The sequence below is a fragment of the Phascolarctos cinereus genome, unplaced genomic scaffold (assembly GCF_003287225.1).
Source record: "Phascolarctos cinereus isolate Bilbo 61053 unplaced genomic scaffold, phaCin_HiC Scaffold_2;HRSCAF=192, whole genome shotgun sequence".
Lineage (NCBI taxonomy): Eukaryota > Metazoa > Chordata > Mammalia > Diprotodontia > Phascolarctidae > Phascolarctos > Phascolarctos cinereus.
The window spans coordinates 34113460-34133411 of NW_027555625.1; the positions used below are offsets into that span (position 1 = coordinate 34113460).

The 19952-nt window shown below is 46.0% G+C and overlaps 1 protein-coding gene across 2 annotated transcripts; it reads left to right on the top strand.

Annotated features, from left to right (window-relative positions):
* Window positions 1-1223: 1223 nt before the first annotated feature.
* Window positions 1224-19420, top strand: VAMP5 (vesicle associated membrane protein 5). Of its 2 annotated transcripts, none has more exons than XM_020969516.2 (3): window positions 1224-1576; window positions 12091-12228; window positions 12901-19420. In XM_020969516.2, the coding sequence occupies exons 1-3, from the start codon at window positions 1574-1576 to the stop codon at window positions 13048-13050; spliced, it is 291 nt and encodes a 96-aa protein (XP_020825175.1). In that variant the 5' UTR covers window positions 1224-1573; the 3' UTR covers window positions 13051-19420. The 2 variants fall into 2 exon arrangements, with proteins under 2 accessions (XP_020825175.1, XP_078005415.1); XM_078149289.1 differs by lacking the exon at window positions 1224-1576 and adding an exon at window positions 1642-1739.
* The last annotated feature ends 532 nt before the right edge of the window (window positions 19421-19952 follow it).

Below are 19952 nucleotides of genomic sequence, written 5' to 3' on the forward strand. Positions count from 1 at the left end.
TTGAAATCCTTCTCCAGGCTCACAGCTTCCTAAGGCCCTCACCCATATTATCCTCTTTGTCATGTCCGCATTACACAGGCAGAAAAACTGAGGCATAGCTTGGGTTCCACTCTGGCAATAGGGGTAGAAGGACCAAACCCCCACCTAGGAACCCTGGGTCAGAATCCCAGAGGTGGGCAGTATGTTGAAGATTGCCTACTGCAACCTCCTACCTGAAACACAAATCCTCTATACATGGCCAGGAATAACAGGTCATCCAGCTTCTACTTGAACTCTTCCTTTCACAGGGAACTCACTACTTTCAGGATGTTGAGTGAGGAAAGCCATCCTACTATCCATCCATGCAGGTCCTCACCTGCTCTCTAATATGTAGTAGTCTTGTTCAAGAGTGCCAGTGGCACTGAGAGGTGCCTGGAGTCCCACAACTAGAATGTGTCAGGGGAAGGATTTTGGCCCAAGGCTTTCTGACCAGGGCTGCCTCTCCAAGTCTTCCCTTTTCCAAGTCAACGCCCCCACTTCCTTCAACTCTTCCTCAAATGACATGGTATTCTGAGGCTCCCCTGCCCACCACCAATCTGTTGCCTTCCTGTGGAACCAATCAATCAACAAGTATTTATTAAATGCCTACTGTATACTAGGCACTAGTGCTGGGCACAGAGATACCCAAACGGACCTTCCCTTCTAGGAGCTTATCAGAGAAATGAACAGATACACCTGTCTCTAAATAGTGGGTAAATAAAGGGCGTCTTGTAGGAGGTGGCCTTTAGGCTCGGCTTGGAAAGGAGATCCCAAAGAGCCAGAAAGTGAGGAAGGAGAGTCTTTCAGTCAAAACGGGACAGCCTCTATCTCCGAAAATGCATCGATGGAGATGGGAGGTGGAATGTCGTGTGTAAGGCCAGTGTATAAGGCTGAACCTTAGAATGTGGAGAGAGGAATGATACGGACATGTAATAGATCGGCCGGGAGAGGTAGGCTTTACTTGTCCAACAAAAGACTTTTGTCTTTGATTCTAAGGGCAATAGGGAGGCAGCCACTCAGTTCAGTTTGTCGTGATCCCGCAGCTCTGGCCACCATGGGGTAAAAACATGTCTAGTCAGGGTGCGGGACGACAGACCCTGCTCTTGCCCTGCACCCAGCAAAGTCCAAACGTCCAGTCCGGTCATTGGCTCGTCTTGCTCTTTTTTGCTTCTTGGAAGGAGGCTGCAATGAAGACTGGAAGGCTGAAGTCCATCCGGGGAGGGGAGCAAACAAATCGGGGAGCACTCCGCAACCCTCGGGGGACTTTCGATTTCGCTTTAGTCTCTTGCGCGGTCAAAGCGCCTCCCTGCCTCGCCTCGTCACCTTTGCCTGCCCCAGCCCAGGGGCTGCCAGGAGTCATGCTTCGCTCAGCCCTGCCACCCGCCCGGCCCAGGAGGTGCCCCCCTTTCTGATCCTGGCTCCGCCTCTTCCCTCCTTCCTCCCAGTGTGTATCTAATCCCCCCCGCCCCCCAAGCCTGCCTGTGCTGCCCCAGGCACCTCCCGGCCGGCGAGACACACAACTGGAACGCTAACGAGCGGAGAGGACAGCTGCAGGATGGTGAGAGGGTCTCGGTTAAGGGCTGGAGAGAGGGCAGACAGCTGCGGGATGGGCCAGGGGAGGGGAGGTCCCAGAGCGGAAAGTGCTCTGCATGAGTGGGGCGGGCTGGGCCCCCACCTCCCACCCCCAGGCAGAGGGGAGCCGGGCTGATCGACGGGCACAGGTGAGACCACGCTGGCATGCGCGCTCTCTGGGAGACCTTGGCCGCCCGTGGCGGGGAGTGGGCATAGAGGGGGAGGAGGCAGGAAGGATCGCTTTTCAAGAGGAGCCAGGGGACTTTCCCAGACCCACGCAGAGTATAATGGGACCCAGGCGTCCCGCGCAGAAATTGTACTCACTGCCCCACCTAGCCCTCCTCCAGAGCCCCGGAATCCACAGTATTGGCGAGTTCGAGGAGGTTATCTTGCCCCAACTGATCAGGGAATGAGGTGCATAGAGGAAAGGGAAGGAGGAGGGGAGGGACCTCCAGAGAGCAATGAAGACTTGAAGGAACCATGGTGGTGTTGGGGGGTAGGAACGGGGCAGAGCAGTGGGTAAGCACTGGAGCGAAGTAGGGGTTAGCCAGAGGAAAATCCCAAGGAAAACCGGAGAGATTATCTGAGCAGTCACCGATTATCGTTATCAATAGGCAGCCAAGTCAAGGCAAAGCAACAAGCATTTATTGAGCACTTACTGTGTATGTAACAAGGTATAGTGGTTAGAGCACTGGGCCTAGAGCCAGGAAGGTCTGGATTCAGATTCTAGCCTCTGACATTTAGTAGGTGTGTGGTAACATGGAATCACTAAAGCTGGTTGCTCTCTGCATAGGTGGAGGGAGTTAGTGTGCTAAGGGACCTTAAAGGCATCTAATCCCACTCCCTTATTTTACAGAATAAAAAATCAAGGCCAAGAGAGGTTTGAAGTGACTTGTCCAAAGTTGCTCAGCTAGTACAAAGCAGAGCTCAGGTTGTCCGGACCCCAAAGTTACTGTAACAGACTTTGTCACCAAAGGAATCAGAGCTCCTTGATATAGCAGTAATTTATATTTATACAACATTTTTCATACTTAATTCCATTTAAATCACTTAACCTCTATCTGCCCCAGTTTCCTTAGCTGTAAAGTGGGATTAACAATGGCACCTACTCTTGTGAGGGTCAAGTGAGATAATATTTTCAAGCACTTAGCACATAGTGCCTGGCACATAGTAGGCATTTTGATCAATGCTTGTTTCCTTCCATTTGATTTTCACAACAATCCTGTGGAACAGGGACAGGGGTGGAGGCAGGTAATAATATTCTACTCATCTTAACAAATGAGGAAACTCAGGTTCAGGGAGGCTAAGTAGTTTACTTGTTCAAGGTCATACAAGTGCTAAGGTCCTTTGGCTCTGTCTCCTGCCCTTCCCCACTACCCACCCGTAACCCTCTTCTGGGAGGATGGAGCTGCCTCTTACTAAGAGGTTTGTTCAGTTTAGAATGAGAGCCAGAAATGGCAAGGAAGGGGATAAAGAGATCCCACTGAGGTTGCTGAGATACTGAAAACACTTCCAGCTCACAAACACTTTGTTGAAATGTCCCTCCACTTTGACCCCAAATTCCCCAGACCGCCTTCTTGGCTTGTACTCTTGAGCTGAAACCCTGTTACTGGGACACTGACAATTCTCACCAGGATACCAACCCTCCTTCCCATTCCCCAAAGAGTGCTCCATAGAGAGTATTGTGCCTGCCAGGAAATCGTCTGGACTTTTTAAAGACTGCTTCGGAGGACAGGATGGGTAGAGATATGGATGTGGTGGTGACTCTGAGGTTGAGGGCTTGGATGGCTCTGTCTCTAGGGGACGGGGAGGCAGGAAGAGGAAATAGAACAGGAAGATGGTGTCAGAGAGGGGGGCTGGGGCAGGAAATGGGGGATTCGGAGAAAAAGGCAGAGGTCAGGACCCTTGAACAAAGTTGTGCTGGTCCAACAACCGGGTAAAGGGAGGAGACCTGGGAGAAGGAAGAGTACTTGATACTCAAGGAGCCAGAGGGAGAATCAAAGATATTAGTCGTGAGACAAGGTCAGAGTCCTACAGGCAGGATTATTCCCCTGCTTCTGGTCTAGTCAACAAGCATTTATTAAGGACTTCCTATGTGCCAGGCACTGTGCTTGTCCTAGGTATACAGAGAAAGAAAAAGAATAGTTCTGGCCCTCAGGGAACTTACATTCTAATGTGAAAGACAAACAAGAATTAACTAGGTACATACAGGATATATGCAAGGTAATGGAAAATAATTATAGTCAATAAGCATTTATTAAGAACCCACTATGTGCCAGGAACTGTGCTAAGAGCTGGGGATACAAAGACAGCAAAAACATGGTCTCAACCCTCAAGGAGCTCACAATCTAATGGAGAGCGGAGGAGGCAGGGTGCAAACAACTGAGTAGAAACAAAATATATAAAGGATAAATTGGAATAACCTCAGAGAGAAAGAACTAATGTTAAGAAGGACTGAGAAAAACAGAAGGTAGGACTTTAGGTAAGACTGGAAGGAAGCCAGGGAAGTCTAGAGGCAGAGACAGAAGGGAGACTTTTCCAGACGTGGAGAACAGCCAAGGAAAATGCAGAGGAGGCGGAGTCTTGTGTGAGGACCCGGCAAGGAAGCAGGCATCACTTATATCACATATTATGTGAAGAAGATAAGGTACAGAAAGACTGGGAAAGTAGGAAGGGGGCATGTTATGAAGGACTTTGAAAGCCAAACGAAGTTTTATATTTGATCCTAGAGGCAATAAGGGGGGGACTGGAATTTACTTAACAGGAGAGTGACTAGGTCAGACCTGGCCTTTGGAAGGGTCATCTTTGACAGCTGAGGATAAGATGGGTTGGAGATACAGGGAGACAAACCAGGAAGCTATTACAAGGCATGGAGTGATTCAGAGCTGTGCCAGGGTGGTGGCAGTGTCAGAGGGGAGAAGGGGTGGGGGCAGGGTGTACGAGAGAGAGATGTGGGGCAGGTAGAATGGGACAGGACTTGGCAATAGAGGAGAAGTGAGAGAGAATGAAGAGTCTAGGATGACATCTGGGATATCTCTGAGGGAAAGCTGCTGCTCCTGTTCACAAGTGGGTCTGAATCTTGTTCATCCTCTCACAGGAAGGGTCAGTGAAGGTGCGATGAGGTGCTGTGGAGTAATAGAAAGAGTGTGAGGAGAGACCTGGCATCACATCCCACCTCTGACCCTTATTAGCTATGCAAAACATTTAACCACCCTGGGTCTCTTTCCCATCTGCAAAATGTCTGTAGTATCTACCTTCCAGGTTCGTTCTGAGGCTCCAGTGGCAAAAGGTATATATGGAAGGTGCATTTTAAATTTTGAGGAACTCTGTAAATGTCAGCTGATACTATTCCTTAAACGTTGCTTTCCTCATTCTACTCCTTCAAAGTCTCCTTCTTCCTCCCCCTTCAAGCCTAAATTCCTCTCTCTGGCTGTCAAATACTTCAAAACTTGGCCCTCCTCTACCATTCTGATTTCATCTGCCATTCCTAGACAGCTCCTCCCCTTTCAGGCTACTCCTCGGAGCTGCCTACTATGCCAGCTCCAACCATTGGGCCTTCCTACATATGGGTGCCGGCTGGAATGTCCTTCCTCCTCCTGCCTGTCCATCCGCTCTTCAGATTTCGGTCAAGTCCCACCCAACAGCCAAGCCCAGTTCTCATTAGTCTGGAAACTCCCTCTACATTCTCTCACTTTCACCACACAATTTAGTGCTTGATTAAGTCTCTATTGCTTTGCATTTAGATTCGCTGATTCCTATGTGTTTGTCTTACTTAACTGTGCCTTTAGAAGGCTGGATCTTACACTTTCTCCCTTTTCTTCACATTACCTAGCACAGTGAAGGGATAAATTCAGTTCAATAAACAGGAAAATGCTTAATTCCTATTTGCAAGAGGTTGTATCCACTAGGATGATGAAACAAAGACAAAAACTAAAAGTCTTGCCTTCAGGGAGTTTACATTCTCCTGGGAGCTAGGAGAATATGTCATAGACAAGAGAAAGAACTGCAAAATGTTTACAAAGTCATTTAAAAAATTTTTTATTGCAATCTTTTAGTTTTATTCACCTGTTTCAAAATATAGACCTCCTTCTTCCCTCCCCAGAGAGCTAGATTCTTCTATCTTTCTGATTTAAAAACAGTATTGAATGGAAACTGAAGAACAAAGCAGGGAAAAGGAGTAGCAAGGCAGGGACTGAACTTGGGTCCTTTACCTTGGCTGCTCTGAAGGGCAGGAGTTCTGTTATCATCCAAGCTACCCTCTCTTCCCAGGCAATCCCTACACAGAGTCTGGTCCTTAAAATTAGGCACAGATTTGACCCCAGAGGCTCATAAAGTAGGAAACAGAATAATAGCAGCATTTAAAGGAAAGAGTGTCAGGGGTGGTGTCAGAGGACCTGTTGGCCATTCTATTAACTTTATGACCATTTTTAGCAAGCCCCTTCCCCTCTCTGGGACTCCTTTTTTCACTTGTAAGAAAAAACATGAGGGTTGAACTGGATTGTGTCCAGCTCTAATCGTATGAGCCTAGCATGGGCTTATAGGAGGGAAAGTGAGCTGGGAACACAGCTGCGGGTCATAAAAATATCCCCTCCTAAATTATAGACAGAGTCAACTCTTAGCCATCCCAGAGAAGCACAGGGAGCAGGCGGGGTGGGGGCAACTAACACCATATAGGAAGGGCAATGATAAGCTGGATGGGGTCCACCAGCATGGTGAAGGGCCTTGGGATCATGCCATATAAGGATCATTGGAAGGAAATGGCTCCATTTTGAGTCAGAGAGAAGACTTGGGGGGGAGGGGGAGGGACTCCAGAGCTGACCACTATTTAAAGGATTTTTAAGTGGCAGACAGAAGAGATTTGTTCTTTCTCACCCCAGAGAACAGATCTAAGAACAATGGGTGGAAATGGAAAAGAGGCAGATTTAGTCTTGATGTGAGGAGAGACTTCCTACCAATTAGCGCTGTCCCAAAACGGCTGCTCCAAGAGGTGAGGGGTTCCAGTTTACTAGTCCTCTTAAAGCAAAAGCTGGACAGCCACTTGTTGGGTAGTTAAAGATTAGATTAGATGCCTTTGAAAGCCCTCCCAGCCCTCAGATTCTGTGATTTGGGCTGCCGTGACCTTTGGCTTGTTACTGAACCTTTCTGAAACTCAGTTTCCCCCTCAGAAAATGAGATTGGATGAGATCTTCTCTAAGGTTCCTTCCAATTCTTCCAAGTCACAAGAGCATAGATTCAGAACTAGATGGGACCTCAGACTCCAGCTGGTCCAGCCCATTCATTTTACAGATGAAGAAACTGAGGCCCCATCAGGTTAAGTGACTTGCCATACCGGTCACACAGATCAGATAGAAAGCATCAGAGGTGACATTTGAACCCAGGTCTTTTGATTTGTCCTGAAATTTGATACAAATAGGTACAAAAACCAGATTCCAAAAATGAATAATGAGCTTACAATAGAGCTCTTCCTCAGGAGAAAGTAGAAAATGGTTCCACTTCCCCGTTCTGGCTTCTGCTGCTCCCTGTACTCTGCCCTATTGTTCACCCCAAACCTCCCCTGAGCTCATTCCCATTCCCTAGTTCTAAAACTCAAATAGATTGTGCTTTAATGTTAAATCATTTTTCAAAGGTCTTTCCAAATAGCTCTTTATGAGCTGGAGAAACAGAGATAATAAAGCATCAAAGAACTCCAGGTATAGGAATTCCTTCCTCCAATTTGTCTCCAACTCAGATCCTTAGCTGTTCTGGTTTCTAACTGGTTAAATGACTAGCTTCTGGTCACTCAGCCAGTGATGCTATAGGCAAGAGTTGACACAGGTCATCTTAACTCCGAAGCAGGAGTCAAGATTATCTATCTAATATTTTCATATTGTTATTCAGTCATGGCCGACTCTCCATGATCCCATTTTGGGGTTTTCTTGGCAGAGATACTGGGGTGGTTTGCCATTTCCTTCTGAGGAAACTGAGGCAAACAGGGTTAAGTAACTTGTCCAGAGTCGCACAGCTATTAATCGTCTGAGGCTGTATTTGAAGTCATAGTATGTATGTATGTACATATATGTGTGTATGTATGTGTCTATACATATACATATACAGAGAGAGAGAGGCTTAATAAATTCTTGGGTTGAGTTATAAGCTGATAGAAAGAAATGAGCATTTATTAAGTGCTTGCTGTGTGCCAGGCACTCTGCTCTCGATTTGCAAATATTACCTCATTTAATCCTCACAATTACCCTACCAGGTAGGTACTATTATTATCCTTAAGGTTGAAGAAACTGAGGCAAGTAGAGGTTAAGTGACTTGCCCAAGGTCACACGAGCTTCTGAGGTCATATTTTAACTCGGATCTTCCTGACTCCAGGTTCAGAGCTCTATCTACTTCACAATCTACTGCAACACCTTCTCAGAGCGTGTACTTGACCTCAGGGAGCTTGAAATTTTATCAGCATAATAGTGACCAATAATGTACATTCACAGGACATTTTTAAGGTTCTAAAGTCCTTTATGCCCAGGATCTCACCTGATCCTCGGTGAAGGAGGCTGTATAGGGCATGATCCTCCATGTTAAAGAAGAGAGAGTTGACTCAGACAGGTCTGTTGACTTTCTCGAAGTCACACAGCCAGTAAGTTCAGAGCTAGCATTCAAACTCAGAACTTGTTTCACCATGCTGGACTTCCCACCCCTGACACCACAGAGTCGAGAAGAGAAGTACGGTGCAGGAAAAAAAAACAGATTGGAACTGAAGTCAGGCAGACCTGAGGTCAAATCCAGCCTCAGACACTCACTAGCTGACACCTAACCTGCCTCAGTTTTCTCATCTGCGAAATGGGGATGATCATAGCACCAGTTCTCGGTTGTTGTGAAGATCAAATAAGATTTTTTCCCCCAGAGTCAGGGTAGCAAATATTTTTAATCACTTAAAAAAACCCAAACAACAAACCCAAATTCATAAATCAGCTCAGGAAGAAGTTTTCCCTAGAGAAAATAGAAATTAAACTTTGGTTTTCTTTCTGTTACAATGCACAGTTTTTCCCCTCATGAATTAGGTACCTTGCAGATATTAATAAATAATATTTCTATATCACTTTATTGCAAAGTATTTTACATATATTATCTCATTTGAACCTTGAGCTACCCTGAGTTAGGTACTGCAGGCGTCATTCAAACGAGGTCTTTTTTCAAGTGCTTTGCAATCCGAAAACACTACACAAATGCAAGCTATCGTTATTCTCCTTCCTACTTGAGTGACGTTCCTTCCTTCTCTTGGTGAAGATGGGATTTCTCATCTGCAAAACTGAGAGGGGGTTGACTAGAGCTGGACCCTTCCAGTTCTAAACTTATGAGAGAGTGTCACATTCGAATCGAATTGGAAATAAACCAGCAGTACAATGCGTAGCACAGCTGAGACGTGTTAGAGACGGTCAGTCAGGAAGGGGAAGGGTTAGCTGCACTCTTGGGAAGTCTCCAACAGTGGGGAGAGACTAGAAAAACTGCTTTTCAGTCAGAGTCAGTCAGTCGGGGAGAGGGCACTCTACTCAGAGCTGACTGTAACTGATCTGATTCAGATGTTAGCCAAGGCACAGAAGCGTTCCCAGAGCCTGCCCTTTGCTATCTAGCTGCCTTCTTTTCCTCCAATGCTTCTATTCTATAACACTGTCTACATTAGGGTTTTTTCCTACTACTCATAAAAATAATATCTCTCTTAGTTTTAGAAATAGCAAAGTATTTTAGAAAAAAATTTTTTAGGCAATTAGGGTTAAGTGACTTGCCCAGGGTCACACATCTAGTAAGTATCAAGTGTTTGGTCTGAGGTCAGATTTGAACTCAGGTCCTCCTGACTTCAGGGCCGGTGCTCTACCCAGTGCCCCACCCAGCTGCCCCTAACAAAGTACTCTTCTAACCATAAGCCTGGGAGATAGATACCTATTTCATTTTAATACCTATTTCATTAGTGAGTCAGTAGTCAATTAACATTTACTAAGCTCCTACTATGTGCTAAGCACTAATGAGAAAACATTCAGGGAAATCCAGCAACTTGTCCAAGGCCACACAGCTTATTAGAGCAAGAGTTGGAACCAAGGAGGGCAGCTAGATGGTTCAGTGCATAGAGTGCTGGCCCTGGAGTCAGGAAGACAGATCTTTCTGAGTTCAAAACTAGCATGAGGGACAGCTAGGTGGTGCAGTGGATAGAGCACCGGCCCTGGATTCAGGAGGACCTGAGTTCAAGTCCAGCCTCAGACACATAACACTTACTAGCTGTGTGACCATGGGCAAGTCACTTAACCCCATAGCCTAACCAAAAAACAAAACAAAACAAAAAAACTAGCGTGAGACACTTACTAGCTGTGTGACCCTGAGCAAGTCACTTCACCCTGTTTGCCTCAGTTTCCTTATCTATAAAATGAGCTGGAAAAGGAAATGGCAAACCACTCCAGTATCTTTGCCAAGAAAATCCAAAATGGGGTCATGAAGAGAGGGACAGGAATGAATAATAACAAACAGAACGCAGGGTTTCTTCTACTGACGCAGAATCCAAGGCTCTTTCCATCACTCGATGTATGGTCCCTCTGCCCATAAACATCCTTCTTCCCTCTGGCGTCTGAGTCTTGGGTCACTCCTGTTCTCAGTCTCTAGTCCAGCCCTCTCAAATCAACAGTCTTCTATTGGTCGGTCTGCCAGCTCAAGCTACAAGGAATCTACTTTGGTCTAGGTGAGCTCACCCATAGCCCTGGCCAGGGGAAGAGAAGTCTGTGGTTTTCCTAAGAGTAAAGGAAAGCTCTAATCTTCCCTAAGAGTATGGGCAGGACAGGAGACAGAACTGGTCTGGCCGGTCTCAGACCTTAAAAGAGAAAGCTGGGTTTTCCTTGTTCTCAGCCTTCCTGGCCACTCAGCTTTCGGATGCTGGCTGTCCTCATCTTTGCTCTCTGTTGCAAAAGCCACAGTCCAGCCAGGGTTCAAGTGCCCTGGGCAGAAAGACTCTCCCTCCACTTAACACAAGGAGAAAAGCCTATGGACTGGAAGGACCCCTCCCAAGGCAGGTGGGGGACTGCTAGAGATGTCAGAATGGATCGGGAGTGTGGACACCTGTGGTCTGGTCTCTGCTCTGCTACTGATGAAACTAACACTCCTTCTTCGAAAGCTGCCAATCAGTTGTCCTACGGATCCACTCGGCACCCTTTGAAGATCACTTCTCAGTACTGGTTGACTTTCCCATTAGAATGTAAGCTCCCTGAGGGAAGAGGCTATCTTTATCTCCAGAAGCTCTTAGCACAATGCTTAGCTCACAGTAAGCCCTTGATCAAGACTTCTTTCTTTCCTTCATTTACTCCTCACTGTATGGCCACCACACTGATGCCAGCCAACATCACCCTACACCTGGACTTGTGCAATAGCCTTAGGCTGGGGGGGGGGTCTTCCTGCCTCAAGTCTTTCCCCACTCCAGTCCTAACTTCCCTGGCTTCCTTCAAGAATCTGACCTTCCCACCTCTGCCTCATTCCCTCTTTCAGTTATTCCCTCTGAGATTACTTCCCATTTACACTGCATGTATTTTCTACATGCCTTATATGTACATAGGTGTTTGCATGTTGTTTTCCCCTTCAGAAAGTGAGTTCTCCGAGGGTAGGATGTCGTAAGTGCTTAATAAATGCTTGTTGACTGATGGACTGACACTGGGCAAGTCATTTCCCTTTAATGGCTCTTAGTGTCCTCCCTAAAATGATACTGGTGGTTTATAATGACTCATCATGGTGCCATGGAAAAAGATGATAAACCACGCCTCCTTCCTTTTGGTAGGAGGGTGGAGGAAGATCAGTGTGGAATGTCGTTGGCGCTGTTAGTCATGGGCACCAAGTTGGCTGGCTCTGCTTAAACATTTTTCTATGTTACAAGGGAGGATTTTATGGTGGTGGAGGTGGGGTGCCATATTGGAAAGTGACCTCACTCAGTGTAAGAACAAGAGGCATTGACAAAACTTTAAGGGAAGATAGAAAGGAAGGAAGCAAAGAAAGAGAAAGGGAGGAAGGAACATGAGAGTAGCAGACTCAGTGACCTAGAAGGTTTCTTCTGGATCTCAATGACCTTGAGAATGTTACACCCATTTGGGGAGTTCTTTTCCTCATCTCTCAAATAAGGAATTAAATTAGATTATCTCTAGATTCACTTAGAGGTCGTCTAAGGTGAGGGAAGACAAGTCTAGAGGGGGAGAAGACTGATGCTATCCAGAATCACCTTCCAGTGTGGTGCAATACAGAGTTCGATGACTTTAGTCGGAGAACACAGGTTCAAATGTCACTCGATCCCTGTGTGGCCTTGGGCAAGTTGCTTAACCTATCTGGGCCATCATTTCCTTAATAGAAAGACTGGGGCAGGGGGGTGGATTAGCTAGGTTCTTTCCAGCTCAGAATCTATGGACTTGTCATATACCTCCACCAAAATGGAAGGAGGAGGGGAAGGATGGTCTCTGAGGCTCAATGACATGATTTAACTTTGGCCTTGGTGTCCAGGCAGGGAAGGACTTGGAGAGGTGCCAGCAGCAGGCAGATGAAGTGACTGAAATCATGCTGAACAATTTTGAACGGGTCCTGGAGAGGGATGGCAAACTAGCTGAGCTGGAACAGCGATCCGACCAGCTCCTTGATATGGTATGAGGAGGAAGGGGGCTGGGATGGGAGAGAGGGAACAGGAGGGAGGGGGAGGAGGAATGTGACTGAGTTGGTGAGACAGGAGTGTGACGGGACCTGAGTGAGGGAGGCACTCAGGGCCAGGCCAGTGGTGTGGGGGGGCAGGGCGTGGTCCCTAGAGTAGGAAGATGAGGGGAAGGAACACCGATGTCTTTCCAGACATTTTGCTGGTGTTGCCTGCAGCCCTCAGGTTTTCCAAAGGCAGAGAAGGGCAGTCAAAGACAAAACATGAAAGGAGATTCTCTGGCTTCTTAAGTCAGAGGGAGCACAAGAAATCAAGGGTTAAGGGTCAATAGGCAATAGTGTTGTATTGTAGTGGAGAGAGCATTGGGCCTGGAGTCAGGAAGACTCAAGCTCAAATCCAACTTGCTGGTGACCCTGGGCAAGTCATCTCTGTCTGCCTCAGTTTCCTCACCTGTAAAATGAGAGGTTTGGACAACATGGCTTTTGAGGCACCTTATGGATTTAGATCCATGATTCTCCATGAGGGAGGAATTCAGGAATGAGGTGAGAGCTACTGGGGATAAAGGCTACAAAGAAAACTGTGAAGGGGCTGGCCTGGGCAATCTCTCAGGCCCGCCTCCCAGGGGCTGGGATCCTGCATTAAGCTTCTTCCTCTACCCATCATTACAGAGCTCTGCCTTCAGCAAGACCACCAAGACATTGGCCCAGAAGAAGCGTTGGGAGAACATCCGATGGCGAGTGATCCTGGGCCTGGTCGTGGGTGCTTTAGTGGTAGTCCTTCTCATCACGCTGCTCGCCGTCTTCATTCCCCGGGAGTGAGCATTGGCCACAGGGTAGGGGGATTCATCCAAGGCCGGGAGACTGTGCCAGAACTCGGGGAAAGAGAGGCCAACCCCACCCACCCCACTGAGCCTCTTGTGCCGCTGGGGCCCTGAGAACCGTGGATGGTGATGGAGTTGGAAAAACTCTGGGGACGTTTCTTGAGTGGACTTGACTCCACCTCATACGCTGTTACTAGCCATTGATGCCTTGAGGCTTGCTGACCCTGAGCCCTGCTGACCCTGAGCCCGACAGGGTCCAAGCTATCCTGCCCCACTGCTGGACCCTACAGAGCTCAGTAAATACCACTATTGGGTAAACAGTGTGGTTTCTGTGTGAAAGGCTCAGAGTAGGTTCCCTTCTTGTTCTCCACCCGGGGTGGGCCATATCCTGGTTAGGACGTCCACTGACTCCAAGCCTACATCCCTACGGGCAATTTGTCTCTCCAAATTAGATAGCCTTTTCTTAGAGAATGCCCAAGGACATTGGACTTAGAGTCAGGAAAGCCCAGAGTTCAAATCCCATCTTAGACATACTGGACGAGTCACTTAATATCTCCGGGCCTCAGTTTCCTTACCCATAAAAATGAGAGGAGTGGACTGAATGGCCACTAAGCTACCGTCCAGCTCCAAATCTAGAAACCCAATGGTCCATCTGAGCTTGTCAATTTCCCATGTCCCAAGTTTTCTGCTTTGTGCTTCAGAGTCAGCCCTCTCTCTAGGGTACTTGGAAGGTGAGCTCCGGCTGGATACATAGCACAGAGTTCCCTCTGGCACCCCAAAAGTTCATATTCGAAGACCTTAAGACATGATCCTTCCTCCTTTCTGAGCTCCAGTTACTATGTGTCAGTGCCTTCTGAGATAATGGCAGTCAGTTTCTTCCTTCCTTCTTCCTTGGGGAAGTCCTAGATCTCAGCTCTAGAAAGGAGCTCAGGAACCATCTAGTCCAACCCACTTCAGAGATTAGGAAACTGAGAACTAGAGAAGTTAAGTGACTTGGCTGGCAAAGTCATAAGTGGATCCTCACTAGAGTGAGGAACTCTTGACTTCAAATCCAGCTTCAGCTACATAACATCTATGTGGCCCTGGGCAAGTCACTTAATCTCTGCCTGCCTCAGTTTCCTCAAATACAAAATGGGGATAATAATAGCACCTACCTCTTAAGGTTGCCGGGAGGATCAAATGAAATAAAATTTATAAGAAAGTACTTAGTACAGTAGGCACTATATACGTTCTTATTCCCTTCCCTTCAAGGCAGTAAACAGACAAAATTTGAACCCAAGCCCACACACTCCAGAGTCAGCCCTCTGTCTACTGTACAGCACTGTCTCCCTGAATAAGAAGGTGATGCTAAAGGCTTTTTCTAAACAAAAATTGTAAAGTGATTCACAAATATAAGGAGGGCCCAGGCACGGAGGTGCACACCTATGATCCCTGCCACAGGAGAGGTTGAGGCTTTTGGATTGCTCGAGTTTGGGAATTCTGAGCTGTGTAAGGCTAACGTACAGCTGATGAAATGTCTGACCCAAGACAGGCACCAATATGGGGGTCTCCTGTGATCAGGGGGCCACTGAGCTGCCCAAGGAGGATCAAAGTGGTCCAGGTCAGAAATGGAGCAGGTCAAAGCATCCACGTTGATCAGCGGTGAGGTCAGCCAGTGAGTGGCCCACTGCCTGCCCAGTTTGGGTGAGATAGGGAGACCGAGTCTCAAAAGACAAATAAACAAACAAAACATCCTAATTATTAAACAACTTTATTATCAAACAGGTTTTCCCCCCTTTCTAAGCCTTCAGAAAGAAGTAGACTGGAATAAAGGGGTTCTTATTTTCTCTGACAGTGCCTGAGAGGAGATGAATGAGGCTGAAAGCCTAATCTAAGGGGATCATGCCCTAATAGCTTCTGGGTAATAAGCTAAGGGTGGAGGGAAGGCCAGAAAGACCCAGGGTCAGATATTGGGTGACTAGACTGAGCTTGTAGCCAGGTGGTATAGGAAGTTTGACCTTTCCTCCAGTTGGGCTGATGGAACCAGAACACAAGGTCACAAGTGACCTTTCAAGGGTTACTCTGATTCCCACTGAATTCTGTGAGAGCCCTGAGGGTCGCCCAGGGCAGAGAGCCAGGGCAAAGCATAAGCAAAGGGCAGAGAAAAAAAATGGAAAAGCCAAGAGGGGGTGCTTTCAACGGGAATGAAGCATGCCTTTGAGAACTGCTCATGTAAGACTACCATCCGTGCCGCCAGCTTTGCGTGGGTCTCCCTAAGGACAATGCATCTGTGGAGGGTGGATGTGGGTGGTGGGGGAAGACCAGCATCAATTTCGCCCATATTCCAGCTCTTTGGTGCTGACGACAGCCCAGCCCAGCCCAGCCCAACTCAAGGAATTAATGGTGCATTTGCAACGCCCATGAATTTGATGCTAGAGACGCAGGTCCAAATCCCAAGTCCCAGGCCTTCTCCTTGTTACCAGTCTAACCTTGGGAAAGTCACTTCCCCTTTCTAGGCCTCGTTTCTTTATCTGTCTGTAGCAGGGAAATATCCCTGGGACCACTCCAACAAGTAAGCATCCCTCCAGCTTGAAATTCCAAACAACTTCGAATCATGGTGTTCTGAAGCCCACTCCCACTGGAATCTGCTCTCAGACCCAGCATTTTGCTGAGTCATGATAAGAACCTGAACATCTTTCATTAAAATAGGGAGTAATATGACATGAAGAATGTACACGCAAAGGAAGCACCCCTAAAACAACCCCCCTCCAGGTTTCCTGCTCATCTCCAGCCCCTCCCTTCTTCTCCTCATGGGAGAGGGACCCAGGCGGTTATGAGTGGTCGTGGCAGTTCCTAAGTCACCCTTAATAATCATACCAGGTATACTGGGCCTGGACCTGTGATTTCACTGGGAATTCCCAGATGAGGAAAATCCCTCTACTGATGCAAGCGATCCTTTCTTTGTAATGTCTAGTCTCAGAATGTGGCCTAGGGCACTTGTCCAGAATTACACAGCTGATATATAACAGATGTACGGCTTGAGCCCAGGTCTTCCTAGCTCTATGTTCTGTCCATTATACCACAGTGCCTGGAATATTTTTAATATACATTTTTTTTTTGCCCACATCTGAGATTTCATTCAGTATTGAAAGTTCCAGGATGGAAAAGTCCTCTAATGATGCAGGCTAGAGTCTATGATTTGTCTTTAATTTACATTCTTAGAGATCTGTCTGGGGCACTGAAGAGTTAGATGTCTTGCCTTTGATCAGATTGTTTATGTCGGGTGCAGGACTTGAATCCAGATCTTCTTTACTCCAAAAATAGTCCTCTAAATCCATTGTCACTCAGTGCCTCTAACTACTCATAAGAGAATTCATAAGTAGGTGGTGCAGCGGATGGAGCACCAGTCCTGGAGTCAGGAGGACCTGAGTTCAAATCCATTCTTAGATAGTAGCTGTGTGATCATGGACAAGTTACATAACCCCAATTGCCTCCAAAAGAAAAAAAAAAGGATTAGCATGTACCATACCCCACTTTACTAATAGATCGGAGTTCTCTCATATGGGTTTCTTCCCAACTGGGTAGTCTGCAACTCATCCATGCCTGCTCATCCTGTCTTACTCTTGTCTGCACAGGATTCACTTTTGAATGTTTTATGTTGTAATTCTTTCCACTTCCATTGGAAATTGTCATTGTGTGTATTACTGTTTTCCTAGTCCTGCTTGCTTCACTCTGCATCAGTTCATAAAAGTCTTCCTATGCTTCTCTGATTTCCTACCATTCCTAATTCCTTACAGCACAGCAATATTCTATTATGTTCATGTGCCATAATTTGTTTATCTATTTCTCAGGCACTGTGTGTCTACTTTGTTTTCAGTTCTTGATCTCACAAAGAGTATTGCTATGAATATTTTGGTGTATGTTCTTTCTGTCTTTGAGTTCTTTGATGGTAAAATCTCTGGGGCAAAGCACATGGGCATTTGAAGCCACTTTTTTAAACATAAGTCTAAATTGCTTCCCAGAATGGTCAGACCAATTCACAGCTCCATCACCAGCATATTAGCATTCCACTCTTTCTAAAACACCTTCAGCATCACCTAATTCCATCTTTTGTCATCTTTGACATCATCACATCATCTGAGCTTGAAGTGAAACCTCACAGTTGTTTAGATTTGCATTTATTTTATACCTAATGATTTGGAGCTCTCTTTCATGTGGCTGTTAATAGCTTGAATTCTTTTGAGAACTATCTCTTCATATCCTCTGATATTCATTGAAAATTTGGCCCTTTTATATTTACATTAGTTTCCTATGTATCTTAGCTATCAAACTCTTAGCAATGAGGCAAAGATTTTTCTCCCAATTGATAGCTGTTTTCTTATGTTAGTTACATTCATTTTGTTAGTGCAAAATCAAAATTTGTTTTTCAAAGGCTGTAGTGTTAATTACCACACATTCATACAACATCAGCAGGAGATTGTTGGTTCTGAATGGACAGGCCATTGTTTCACAGGGGTTTGGGGTCATTAAAAGAGCTTTACAATCTGCTAAATTAGATTGCAAGTACAAATTACCCAGTACATATACAGGTAATCATCCATGTTAGAAGTGTATTAGCAAGTAGGAACATATACAGAAATAGAATAGAAATCAATGACATAACATAGTGTGATAAGTCTCATACAATATATGTATCAAGGCTACATGAAATGACCCAACAAATAGGTCACATGCAATGACAGATTGCTCAGTCTTTCAACTACTCCATAGGGCATAGCTCTCCAATGGTCCTCTCTCTTTATAGCTAATTTTTATATAGGGCTTACTACATACGAGGCACTGTGCTAAGCACTTCACAATTATTATTTCATTTGACCCTCACAACAACCCCAGGAGGAAGGTGCTATTATTATCTCCATTTTCCAGATAAGGAAACTGAGGCAAACAGGGTGAAGTGACTTTCCCAGGGTCACACAACTAGTTTGAGGCCGGATTTGAAAGACTCCAGTCCCATTGCTCTATCTACAATGCCACCTACCATCCTCTTTGGAGGAAAGTATGGTATAGTAGATATTGTGCTAAATCTGGAGTCTGGAAGACCTGATATTTCTGAGCTGGATAACCCCGGGCAAGTCACTTGCCCTCTCTGAGACTCAATTTCCTCATCTGTACAATGAGCAGTTGAATCAGCTGGTTTCTAAGGTCCATTCCAGTTCTGAGTCTATGGGAGATAGCCAGGCAGCACAGCTGATAGAGTGCTGGACTTGGCATCAAAAAGGACCTGAGTTTGAATCCTGCCGCACATATTTACTAGCCGGCTGACGCTGGGCAAGGCATTGACCCGCTAATGGCCTTAGTTTTATCATCTGTAAAATGGGAGCAATAATAGCACCTGCCTCACAGAGCTATGTCAAATGAGACATACATGCAAGACACCTTAAAAGTGCTATGCAAATGTTAGTTACCACTACTATTATTATTATCCTATGCTCTTGTGGTGTTCCTGGACACCAAGCTTTCTTCGCAGGACCCTTGCTCTTTGTTGGAGCTTCTGACAGTGAACTCTAGTATCATGGCATATTTCCTTATTCCTCTCTGAGTTCTTAGTGAAAGTCATAGTCAGGGATGTGGTTTGTCTGTCTGTCTGTTTGTTTTTCAATCAATCTCTCAACCAATTGATATGCCAGTGCTGGGCGTACACACTATCTCCATTTTCTGAGGCTCTGAAGATCAAATCAGTATATCAGGGACGTGCCCAATACAGGTATTTTTCATTTCTGCAAAAGCACCTGCCTGGGCAGATGTGACCATGTGCCCCCTAGGGGTGTAAACTGGAATAGCTCTTTAGAGAATAATTTCTGCTGAAGCCATCAGGTGGCCTATGAACCTCGAGCAGCCAGTCCTGGCCTTTTTCGCACGTGAGCAAATGTAGGCTGCAGCCTGGATTTCCATGCATGCACTGGGAAACACTGCCACTTTGCTAGTGCCTGCTTAGGTTCCGTTTCAACCCTGTTCTAGGGTTGAAAATGTAAAGATAATCACACAGCATTGCATAAATTCACCTGGTACCCCCAGCCCAGGAAGACTCTTCTCTTCTTCCCAGCTTCCTCGTGGACACTACTACTTGTGTTGCTTTGAACAAGTCACCTAACCTCTGTCTGCCTCAGTTTCTTCATCTGTAAAGGGGGATACTAACAACACCTATTTCGCAGGATTGTTGTGACAGACAATGATAAATGAGATAATATAAGAGCTATTCTAAAGCTCTTAGCATAATGCCTAGCACACAGTAGGTGCTTAATAAATGCTTGCCTCCTCAAATAATATACTCTTACATATTAAATTAAAGTATATTTGCTGAATGGAATAAAAAATTTAAAGTGACGATATCAATTCTGGCTGCTCTGTTACTCAGATAAATCAAAGGAAAACCTTCCTTCCCCACCTGCCAGTCTCCTAGTCTACAGTTTGGCATTCCCAGTACATCCAAGTGGCTGTTTAGGAAAGCACATTATTGTACCCCACTTTTTTAAAAAAAGTCACCCATAGCATCCTTTTCCTGAAAAGGAGTTTCAGTTCTAGACTCCCATGACCTGGGTTCAATTCTAGGAGAAGCTTTCCTTACACTCTCTGAAAAATATGATGGCTCTATAGTAACAGCATACAAAGCAAAGACACTTAATGAAGCAAAGAAGACATGCTATAAACCAGACATGGAGGTCATATTGGGGCATCTGGGCGGTACAGTGGATAGAGCACTGAGACTGGACTCAGGAAGATCTGAGTTCAGATATGGCCTCAGACACTATAGTTGTGTGACCTTAGCCTCCATTGTCCCGGTTTGTAATCCATAATATGAGGGCACACTGGAGAAGGAAATGGCAAACCACTCCAGTATCTTTTCCAAGAAAACCCTATGCA